General features: G+C 43.1%; 1 protein-coding gene across 5 annotated transcripts in view; it reads left to right on the top strand.

The window, feature by feature from the left end:
* The window catches only part of SHANK3 (SH3 and multiple ankyrin repeat domains 3), a 424,536-nt gene that overhangs the window by 392,369 nt on the left and 19,559 nt on the right, over nucleotides 1–12,608 (top strand). For all 5 annotated transcript variants that reach the window (XM_075857615.1, XM_075857612.1, XM_075857614.1 and 2 more), the window contains 3 exons: nucleotides 445–572; nucleotides 694–799; nucleotides 3,392–5,624. In XM_075857615.1, the coding sequence (XP_075713730.1) occupies nucleotides 445–572; nucleotides 694–799; nucleotides 3,392–5,624 (2,467 nt within the window). The remainder of the gene's footprint in view (nucleotides 1–444; nucleotides 573–693; nucleotides 800–3,391; nucleotides 5,625–12,608) is intronic.

Consider the following 12,608-nt stretch of genomic DNA (forward strand, 5'->3'; position numbering starts at 1 on the left):
CAAGGTGCAACATTTACAGTATGCCACTCTTTTAAAATATTTTCATTTAATATTCTCTCATGTATTTGTCAATGTCCTTTTTTTATTTATTTGCCTTGCCTCTGTTAACATATATCAATCCGAAAACTAAATGCAGGGTGTGGCATAAGGGGATACTAGAAATCCATGCCCATTCTATGCAGTTATGAGGGAGAAATACATCATTTCACTATACTTGATCTTCACAGGCAACTGAGTTTAACCATTTGTGTACTTGTGTTATTTATTATTATTTAGATGAAATTTTATATTATCTGATTATTATTATTATTATTATTATTATTATTATGAGTATAAAACCCCCTAACTGCGTGTGATCATTATACACACTTTTGTTTTATTCTCATGCCTATTTAACATGTACTAATGAATGTATCAGAGAATGATGCCGTTTATTACTTCCAGAACGATTGGACGAGATTTTGGTGGCTTCCGATCCTTCCATGAGGCCAGAGATTGCTGAGGCTGACTCAAGAGCCGCAACAGTAAAGCAGCGACCAACAAGTAGACGCATCACCCCAGCTGAGATAAGTGTAAGATCAAACAGCAACCTAACCTAATACACTTTACACTGCTTCACACTGTCTACAAGCTTTCCCACATATATATTGATCTGTTCATATTCTTTTTTTTTTTCCTCTTTGTCTATTGTAGTCACTGCTAGAGAGACAGGGAATTTCTTCACATGCAATATCTCAAATCCCTGGTGAAAAAGCTCATTATTCACTCCACCATGGGATGTCCAGGACAAAGTCTGTGGGTAAGTTAAGGCATGTTTTTGCTCAAAGCTTAGCTTTGCTGAGACCTTTTCTTGATCTACCACTGTATGCTTTCCTTGTCAGACAAATATGCTTCTGAGTATAATACTATGAATTCAGTATTCTGCATTTAAATAGGTAAATACCATCAAATTATTATGTTTCAGGATATGACATAAATGTTGATTGAATGAGTGATACACCCTTAGGCTATGTTCACACGGGGTATTTTGCCGAGTTTTTTGACGCGGAAACCGCGTCGCAAAACTCGGCAAAAACGGCCCGAGAACGCCTCCCATTGATTTCAATGGGAGGCGTCGGCGTCTTTTTCCCGCGAGCAGTAAAACTGCCTCGCGGGAAAAAGAAGCGACATGCCCTATCTTCGGGCGCTTCCGCCTCTGACCTCCCATTGACTTCAATGGGAGGCAGGAGAAAGCGTATTTCTCGCTGTTTTATGCCCGCGGCGCTCAATGGCCGCGGGTGAAAAACGGCGCGATAATCGCCGCGAAAATCGGCGTGCAGGGAGAGGAATATCTGCCTCAAAGTTCCAAACGGAATTTTGAGGCAGATATTCCTCCCCCAAAATACTCTGTGTGAACATAGCCTAAAACAGCCCCTTAACAAATACAGCTGTGCAACCCCTGCCGTATAGGTATGTACGGCGTAAAACTACAGCTCCCAGCATGGCCCGAACAATGGTAAGGATATGCTGGATGATGCTGTTTCACAAAAAATAAATCATATCCTAATCATACCACCCATCATCTCACTGCAGATCATACAGTGACTACAGTGCTGATTAGAGGCAGAATAAACATTTACATTAATTGACTCACCGGTGACGTCTCAGATTCTAGTTCTTTTTCTCCATCCGGTCCAGACCGCTATGATAACTTCTCCCGGTCACACACTATTTCTGAAGTTTGCCATTCAGATGTCTTCAGCTTCTCACTTTTCCAACATTTCTACACCTATAAATAAAGATAAAGTTCTCATTATACCACACACTACGCCCCTAAATATAATAGCGTCATACACTGCACCTCTAATTATAATAGCACCATACACTGTGTCTCACACACACACACCGTGCCCCCTATAGATAGTGCCTGCCATAGAGCCCCCTGTAGATAGTGCCCCCATATAGCCCACCCATGTATATAGTGTCCCACAAATAGCTCCCCCTATAGTGCTCCACAGATAGCCCACCCCTGTATATAGCCCCCCTATAGATATAGCCCACCCCTGTATATAGTGCTCCATAGATAGCCCACCCCTGTATATAGCCCACCCCTGTATATAGCCCCCCTGTAGATATAGCCCACCCCTGTATATGGTGCTCCATAGATAGCCCACCGCACTATATAGCCCCCTGTAGATAGACCCCCCATAGATAAAGCCCCCCAGTATATAAAGCCCCCGCTGTAGATAAAGACCCCCCATAGATAAAGCCCCTGTAGATAAAGCCCCCCTTGTAGATAAAGCCACCCCCGTAGATAAAGCCACCCCCGTAGATAAAGCCCCCCCTTGTAGATAAAGCCACCCCCGTAGATAAAGCCACACACTTTTGTATTACAATAAAATAACAAACTGTTCAAACTCACCCTAATGCCGTTCCCATGCCGGCCGGCAGCAATGGAGACCTGCTCTCTTCTGCGCAGGTCTCCTGTCGTTGAAAGGCGCTGATTGGCTTGGCAGAATGACTTTCCCTGTCAGTCTGCGCCTTTCAACGACGGAAGCGCGATTCCGCTTCACTCGCAGAAAAGCGCTGAATGGCCGGGCACGGTACGTACCTGGCCATTCATTGCTTCTAATTGTATCTGTGTCCTATAGACGCAGGTACAATTATAGTGCAGGAGGGGGTGGCGCTAAGTTGCGCCCGGAGCACATGCCCCGCCTGCCCCCCCCCTAGCTACGCCCCTGCACTGGACTATGGACTGACCGGCAGCAATGTTTACACTAGACTGTGGGCTGACCAGCAGCAGCGTTTACACTGGACTTTGGACTGATAGACTGATCAAAGCGTTTACTGAAATCAATATCGCCACTAGAAGGAGCATGAGAGCTTACCATACCCCCTCTTACCTCAGGCAACTTTAATTTTATTCTTTAAATCTATGACTATGCAGCAGGGCTCCAGGATTAATAAAATCACAGCACCAATTGCAGGAATGAGTGGAGCCAAAAAAGAAATGTATTGCTCTTACATTTTTGATTGGTCGCCTCATTCTCATGTTGTATTTTTTATCATCCAAGATATAGTAGTTGCAAAACATACTGTATTTCTTTAGAATTGTTTTTTAAATGGAATGAGAATAGATAAGAATATTTACTTTTGGGGGTATTTAGTTTCGAAGTTTATGCAGACTAAATTAACATTGTTTTTGCTACTATAAACATATTAAGTTAGGTGCCCTTAATGAGCAGGAAATTTTAAATGGCATAAATATACCTGTACTGTCCTGAAAGGCTCCTGTGATGTATTTCTGTGTATTAATGTTTTGCATAATAACATCAGATTTTTTTATGCAGTATAATTCTTTAACGCACTTTAACTGTGTCAACTAAGGTTGTTACTTTGTATCGGCCCTTAGGTGAAGATGAAAAATTTTCTGATTCATTCCTTGATGGACGATTCCCACGCAGCACCTCCATGCAGGATTCTTTAAGGGAAGGTCCTGGAATTCCACCTCCTCCACAGAAAACTGCTCCTCCACCTCCATCCCCCTATTACTTTGACACTGGACCACCACCAGCTTTTTCCCCACCACCCCCTCCTGGTAGGGGGTATGATACAGTGCATTCCAGCTTTAAACCAGGTTTTGAAGCCAGACTCCATGGGCTTCCACATGGAATGGGATCTGCAGAGCTGTTAAGCATGGATCGTGCCCTCCCTCCTCCTGATCGTCAAAAGCGTGCTCGTTCCATGATTATTCTTCAAGATACGTCTCACCTCCCTGTGGAACCTACAAGCATTTCTCGACCTGGCCCATCACCGACACCTCCAGAAAAATTAAAAAGAAGAAGTCGGGCTGTGGACAATCCCTATGCTAATATGGGTTTGTTTGCACCAATGAAGCCACAGCGCAAAAAGAGTCCTCTTGTGAAACAGCTTCAAGTGGAAGATGCACAGGAACGAGCCGCTTTAGCCATGGCTGGGGGTTATTCACGGGATCCCTCACCATCTCGACGTAGCCCACGACAGAGTATGATGGAGTTAGGAAGCGCGCACCACGATCCATTAGGTAGTCCTTTTGCAACAGCACTTGCTGGAGTAATGAAGGAACGTGAGCGACGGCTGGATGAGAAACGTAAATCCACAGTCTTCCTCTCGGTCGGAGCATTGGAGGGAACACCACCTTCTCCAGACCTCCCCTCTTTGCAACCTTCACGCTCTGTTGATGAGCGATTGTTGGGGAGTCGTGATGTCCTCCTACCTTCTCCAGGTTCTTCACTTAAGTCTTTGATGTACAGCAGTCCTCATTCTACATTTATCCACCCCCTTACTGGTAAGCCCCTTGATCCGAACTCACCTCTTGCACTTGCGCTGGCCGCAAGAGAACGTGCGCTTTCTGCCCAGGCACCATCTCCTCCTCCACCAAGGACACCTACTCCAGTAAGGAGCCCAGATTCTGATAGAGCTCCTCCACTCTTTCTGGAAATTCAAACCAAAGAGGGGGAGGTGGGAATGGAGATAGAAGGGTCAGCATCACCTATATATAGCCCTTCTAGGGCTTCTGTGAAAGGCCAGTGGGGTGTTCCCCTAAGACGAGATGGAGAGGGTCGTGCTGAGAAAAGTCCAGAACGACCTGAGAGCAGGGTGGAGGAAAGGAAACCTATGATTCTAAGCATTGTTGACACCTCTCAGCAGAAAACAGCAGGGCTTATAATGGTGCATGCTACCAGCAATGGGACAGAAGATAAAGAGCAGCAGGCACCAGCTATCACTGATCAGAAAATGGCCCCACAGCCACAAGATACTGAAGAAAAGGCTCCATCAAGCTCTTCTTCCGATAAAACTCTTGGTCAGGGAAGCTCAGAGGAGGAAGTGGAGCCTTTTGGGGCTAATAATCTGCCACCAGCCATGCTGTCCTCGAGTGATGAAGAAACTAGGGAAGAATTAGCAAAAATTGGGCTATTGCCTCCTCCTGACGCTTTTGCTAATGGAGTCCTGGTCACCAAATCTGGCACCCCCATCAGCCAACTGTCTCGGCCTGGTACTTTGGCGGTGCCATCCGCCAAGCTAGCTAGTGGTGTACCATCCTCAGGGAAGCCTTCTGATGCCCCTCTAACACATCCAGAGTCAGCTACTGACTCAGGTGTGGAGGAAGTGGACACCAGGAGCTCGAGTGACCACCATCTGGAGACCACAAGTACCATCTCTACTGTGTCCAGCATGTCCACTCTATCCTCAGAGAGTGGGGAACCAACTGACACCTACACCTCGTACGCCGACGGTCAAACTTTTATACTCGAGAAGCCGCCAGTGCCTCCAAAGCCCAAACTTAAGTCTCAACTGATGAAGGGCACCGTGACCTTCAGGGACCCCCTTCTCAAGCAGTCCTCGGACAGTGAGATTATTGCCCAGCAGCAATATGCAGCGGGCCGTCCGCGCTACCTCTTTCAGAGAAGATCTAAACTATGGGGAGATCCAATTGAAAGTCGGCCTCTTTCACACGGAGGCCCTGTGGAAATAGAAAAGCCGTCTGTAATTGGGGAAATCAGTTCTCGACTTCAGCTGCTAAACAAGGACACACGGTCACTGGGGGAGGAGCCATCAATCCCGGGAATGGACCCTGGCAAGAAATCTCCAGTGGTGGCGGCTCGGTAAGAAGAGACCAGTTAGAATAAGAGTTACTTAGATTAAGGAATAGTTGGTGAGAATTATCAGAATTATACAGCTGTACTAGATAAAGTCAAGTCAAGAGCAAAATATGAGACAAATAGTTTATTGGTGTGGTAAAGATACAAACTTATCCATAAAGGTTCATTTCCCCGACGGATGGCAAAAGAGTGTACTTTTGGCATTCGTCAGAGCCTTCTGTCAGAGATAAACATCAGAACAAACACCCGATGTATACTGTCGACGGAAGGCAAAAAACATGTGAACAGAGGCTTATAGTGTTTTAGAACTCCAAAATATAAAAAAATCCAGTGTTTTATGTCAGTCTTTTCATTACACTTAAGTGCCTATGAACAGCATACCACTCCTTTAGATTTTTTAACTTTTATTGGGGAACACCATTGAATCAAGGTAGATTTCATTTTAATTTTTTATTACACTATTCAACAGAATACACTTCAATGTCAAAATAAATTTCTACAAAGTGATCTATATTAATTATATTAGTTAAACACAAAATTATTGGATGCATAACTTCTCACCTCCTTTCAAGTCAGAGATTAGGGGAGGCAGCTTTGGCAGCAATTACAACCTTGAGGCTATGTTCACACAGGGCGTATACACTGCGTAAAAGCACACAGCATATCCGCCCTGGGCTCCGCAGGGAATTCCGGCCGAAAAACCACACCAAATTGTTGTGCAGTTTTTCGTCCGGAATGTCCACTGCGGAAAACTGCACTTCAAAAGAAGTACTTAGGGTTCACATACTTAGGGCCGTAAAATGCGCAGCGAAAAACGCGAGTTGCTACAAAAACGTCTGAAAATCAGGAGCTGTTTTCGCTTGAAAACAGCTGGGTATTTTCAGACGTATTTTGCTAAGCCGTGTGAACATACCCTTAGAGTTCCCACGTCACAAACAAATTGCAGCAAACCCTAGCAAAAATTCACAAATTTACCAAAATCGCTGCAAAACAGTTCAGGTTTTTTTTTTGCTAACCGTGCCAAAAAACACATATTGACTGTGACATGAGAATACAGCCTTAAATCTTTCGTAAACAAGTGTATTTTTGGTACAAACCCATGAAACACCTTGACTGAACACATGTGAGTTCTAAATTTGTGCAAAGAATCATACCATTTTCCCACCACAAAAAAAAAACCACATTAAAAACTGTGCGTCTTTGCAAACGCATGAATTGACATTCTTTTTTTATGTGTTTTGCGGTAATGGTATGGCTCTTTGCTCGATATACACTACGGCTGTGGTGTACTGTTTGGGTATAGGCCAGGAACATCTCCTGATGTATACTTTAATTGGCAAATATATGCCAAAAGTGGGTCCTTTCGGCATTCGTTTGACTGGACTATGTCAGGATCCCGAATCTCCAAATGTGTTGGAAAGTGTTGCCCACTCTACCGCATACCAAATAGGTTAATGGGAGACGTATGCAACTGTATAGGCAGAGAGTTACATACAGTATGTTTAGCTATACGTTCCATCGTTGTCACTTTGTAGACATTTGTTGTCATTTTGACATTAGTTTATCAGGATAAAAAAGCCTTATTAAATCCTCTGTGATTCAGTGCTGTAACACAATAAAACCTGAAGAAAAGCCTAAGTGGGGAGATGACTTGTTAGGGTATGTGCACACACACTAATTACGTCCGTAATTGACGGACGTATTTCGGCCGCAAGTACCGGACCGAACACAGTGCAGGGAGCCGGGCTCCAAGCATCATATTTATGTACGATGCTAGGAGTCCCTGCCTCTCCGTGGAACTACTGTCCCGTACTGAAAACATGATTACAGTACGGGACAGTTGTCCTGCAGAGAGGCAGGGACTCCTAGCATCGTATATAACTATGATGCTAGGAGCCCGGCTCCCTGCACTGTGTTCGGTCCGGGACTTGCGGCCGAAATACGTCCGTCAATCACGGACGTAATTAGTGTGTGTGCACATACCCTTATAGGGGCTGTATATCATCATGCCTGATAGTAGTGTCTTCCATCCATCACAACCGTGTTTGTTATATGCTAAACATCTTACCGTTTTCAAGGTATTGGTTTTCCTTTTCTGACAGTGTTCTTGTATATACAATGTAGTGTACTCGTAGATTTTTTTTCTTCAAACCAACAAAAGAATTTGTAATGCACCTTCAGGTATTAATTATTTATTTCTGTTACATATATAGCGCCAACATAACGCCACAGTGTTGTACAAAAGTTCTCCCCACTCGCTGTCCCCAGTGGAACTCACAATCTAAATACCCTATCTGTATATGTTTTATATTTTTTACAATACTTAAAGGAGTTTTCCCATAGTCATTATTTATCACCTATTTATCTGACCGCTGGGACCCACACGATCATGAGAACGTGCTTACCTGCCGTTCCTGGGAGCCCCATAAGAATGGAGAGGTAGTGTGCATGCTTGGCACTACCGCTCGATTCTTATGGAGCACCCAGGGACGGCAAGGTAAGCCCTTTCTCATGATCGGTGGGGGTACCATTGGCCGGACCCCCACCGAACACATAGGTGATAAATATGGATTGATGGAAAAACGCCTTTAAAGAGGCTCTGTCACCACATTATAAGGCCCTATCGCCTACATAAGGAGATGGGCGCTATAATGTAGGTGACAGCAGTGCTTTTTATTTAAAAAAACGATCTCTTTTCACCACTTTATTAGCGATTTTAGATTTATGCTAATGAGTTGCTTAATGCCCAAGTGGGCAAGTAACTACCATAGAAACAGTAACGAAGTGCAGGGATTGTGAATAGACATCCTGTGGAATGTCTATTCACTGTCTAAACACTTCAGTATCGTTAATCTGTTAGTATAAGACAGCACATAAGGATCTAAAACGATCCCTAAGCGCTGACTAAATGAATGGAGAGGAGTGCATGATGCTGATTGGTCAGCGTCATACACTCCTCTGTACAACGCCCACTTGGTCTAAAGTAAAAATACGCCCACTTGGGCATTAAGCAACTCATTAGCATAAATCTAAAATCGCTAATAAAGTGGTGAAAAGAGATAGTTTTTCTAAATAAAAAGCACTGTTGTTATCTACATTACAGCGCCGATCCCCTTATGTAGGAGATAGGGCACTTATAATGTGGTGACAGAGCCTCTTTAAAGAGTTATTCCTTCCTTTTAAAGTTATACCATTTTACTAGGCTTCAGAGTGACTCCATTCAAGGCGGCTGGGAGAACTGATGTGCCCTGAAAATTTAGAAGGCGACGCAGGGCTAAATCAGCACTGTGTCCCCTTCATTCTCAGGATCAGTGGGGGTCCCAGAGGACTACATCATAAAGTGATATATCCCAGGGGTATGCCATCACTTTATAATATGAAATAATGGAATAAGCCTTTAAGGTTTCTTACAGTCTTCTTTATTAACACATACAATTCTCCCCACCTTACAGTGAGATGCATGGCTGCTTTATTATGTATATGAAGCACATGCTTTACACTTCTTATTCTGCTGTTGCCCATAGGTTGCTTATCATAGTCACCACGTCCTTCACTGAGATTCTTGTTTTCTGGCTCTTCTTTTACCATGGTGCACAGCTTGATCACTGCGCTTTAGTGATGTGTGCGATCTGCTCTTAACTTTCACCATTATCCACCATTCACTGCTTTTGAAGCATTTCTTGCCAAACAATATACTTTATTACAAGTTTCAAAAGCATTTGAGCGTTTTGAAGGTCATTGGGTTTCTTGGTGGAACAAAAATTTACCTGGATAGATTTGTATAAGATGAGCACCTTGGTATAATGTATAAGTTTAACTAGTGGGCACTAAATGGCACCCTATCATCTGTTGGCACTGCTGGGTGGCTGCGAGGACTCACAGAAGGGGGAGGGTTATTTGGCCACATGTTTTCCAGTTTTCTGATGGACACTTTTTAGCAAGTGCAATTGTGCCCTGTAGATTAGTGATATAAGTTCATCTGTAATATGGTCAAATAATGTTAAAGGGTCTGACTGTTTCCCTTTCCAGTTCTGTTCATTTTAATATATATTTTTTTACTATGTTGCAGAATTCCTGATGCATTGATAAAGATGAGATTATTTATGTAAATGGCTCAATGAGACGTCAGCATAAAATCCAGTATAACATTTATTAGCCCCAGAGATGAGCACATGATATTCATGAAATAATGTTATATCAAATTCCTTACCCCCAAAGGTAGTTCCTGTGGGCTGGCCCGATCCCCGTCATCTATGCATCATTTATCCAAATTACTACACATGCCCAAAATGACATGAGTTACGTTTCTATGGAGATGATGGGCGAAACTCCTGTGAATGATTGACTCCATGTTTGAGCTATGTCACCACCCATCATTGCTAAAACAACAATACAGTCAGTCGGCCTGGCCCCCATATCCCGGGAGATGCATCCCAAGGCTGGTTGATCGGTGTATATCCGCACTATGTTTCCATGGTTATCAAGTAGCCTTGCTAACCTCACAGTATAGTGGGAAAAGTGGATTCGCTTCACATAATCACAGCCTATAGCACACTCTTAAACCATTAGGGAGACAATTCAAGCTTTGTGTGTGAGCATTATACATAATTTGTATATAATACTTTATACGTCAGCATACATCAATACACGTCAACATTGGTTGGATCCACCCAGAAGGTATATACAGCAGTTATACCTATTTTCATTGATACAAAGCTCTTAGATATCTTTGTCATAACTGCGCTTTCTTAAAAAAGGGACACTGATTTTTTACTAAAATTGAATTATTTTAAGTGCCCACAAAGGTTATTAGACTCCGTTCACACAGCGTCATGGCTTCCATGTACTGTGGAAGCCATGACGATGTGACAGATCCATTTTCCATCTGATCCACACTGATGAATCACATTTTTTTATGATAGCTGACGAATGTCAAAAATATTGGAACACAAGTGTGAACAGAGCCATAATCTTTAAAAAAAAAAAAAAAACGCAGTATCGGTTACAATGACTTAAATCACTTCCACAAGAAGTCATACTCTTTAAGTTGTAAGGTCCGATTCCACAGCAATGACAGAAATATTAGTATAAAATCCCTTGCTCAACTTGCATTTGCTGAAGAAGTAGAAGCTTCATAGGGCTTTCACGTACGATTCTCCACAGGATGTAATTCCACTCCCACGTTTCTATGGGTGACGGTTAACAATGCAGCTTGCCGAGATTTCGTTATATACTTGAGTTTCCACTTCGCTCCACCATTCTGCTCAATCTATAAGCATAAAATGCTCCACATAGTGCAAAAATGTTTTCCCCAAGTCAAAAGCCTTTAATAGTCTTTTCTATACTCACTAAGGGGAGTCTATTTATTTATTTATTTATATTGTCTCTGATTCACATTTATTATATTTCTGTAGCTTACTTTTATTTGGCAACTAATTCACTTTATTTGCCACATGATTGTGTTAGTGCAGTTGTCAAATCACCAAGCAATCATGGTGCAGACGTACACACAGCTTTGGGATGCATCTTCCAGGATATGGGGGCCATGCCTACCGGTGGTGACATTGCCCAAACATGGAACCAATCATTTACAGGGTGATTTGTTTGAATTGATGTCATTGGCTAATATGGGACAAGCACAATAATATTTTTGATCATTTCCAGAGGAACGTAAGACAACGGGAACTCCCTTGGGGGTAATAAACTGGATATAACATATTATGCCATGCATATCTTACGAATCTGTATATGTGAAATAGACATTTATATATTTTAATTGATTATATACAAAACTGGGGTAATTTTTACATATGGTATGTCAAGGACCGGATTAAGGTTGGCAGATGCTGCTGGGCAAAAAATGTGGAGGGGGCCCCCGTCCCACCTCTAGAACCTGGACTCCATCTCACTTCCTATCACATCCACATGTAGTAAAGGTGGCCACGCATGCTCTGGGAGTTAGCCAGTGACTGCCTTAGACATAAACGAGAGAGAAATGTACATGCGTTTACACCTCTTCTTGGCCGGATAGGATTGCTGAATGGCCATCAGAGAATCCTCGTTTTCCTGATAGATGGAGCCTCAATAAGGTTGCCGTGACGGATCTGTGACCCATAGGCTATAATGGTATCCGTTTGATGAATATGTCATGAAAGGGGGTCATGAGAGTTCCTGACATATCTGTTAAACATATACCATTTTAGTCACTGATAAGGAAATCTTGAACAAACTTCTGAAAATAGATGGTGTTAGGCATTCGTTTAACGTATCAGTCACCCAAAGGCAATAATAGCATCCATTTAACGGATATGTAATGAAAAGCTATCGAAAAGCTGATGACGTATCTGTTTAACGGATGCCCTTTGACAGATTCCATACAGTGGAATCTCCATCACCCATAGGCTACTATGTTAAAAAAAAAACATATAAGTTTCATGTATACTTTTTTACTGGGCTCCGCGGGATGGAATAGCGTAGTCTACTATGCTATTTCATACCTTTTATTTTTTTGTTGTATACTAACGTATTCCTGCCAGTCTAAAGCTAAAAGGACGCTCTGTCTGACAATGAAGCACTATGGACATGTTTAATGTGCACTTCGGGAGCTTTCCCAACTACATGCTAAGGGTATGTTCACACGGCCTATTTACGGACGGAATTCGGGCGGTTTTGCCCCTACTTACGTCTGAAAATAGCGCCTCAATAGCGGTGACAAACATCTGCCCATTGAAAGCAATGGGCAGACGTTTGTCTGTTCACACGAGGCGTGTATTTACGCGCCGCTGTCAAATGACGGCGCGTAAATAGACGCCCGCGTCAAAGAAGTGACCTGTCACTTCTTTGGCCGTAATTGGGGCCGTTAATTAATTGACTCCAATGAATAGCAGCGCTAATTACGGCCGTAATGGACGCGGCGTTCAAGCGCCTGCACATGCCGGTACGGCTGAAATTACGGGGATGTTTTCAGGCTAATTTCAGGTCATTTCA

Source organism: Rhinoderma darwinii, chromosome 3, assembly GCF_050947455.1.
Source record: "Rhinoderma darwinii isolate aRhiDar2 chromosome 3, aRhiDar2.hap1, whole genome shotgun sequence".
NCBI lineage: Eukaryota > Metazoa > Chordata > Amphibia > Anura > Rhinodermatidae > Rhinoderma > Rhinoderma darwinii.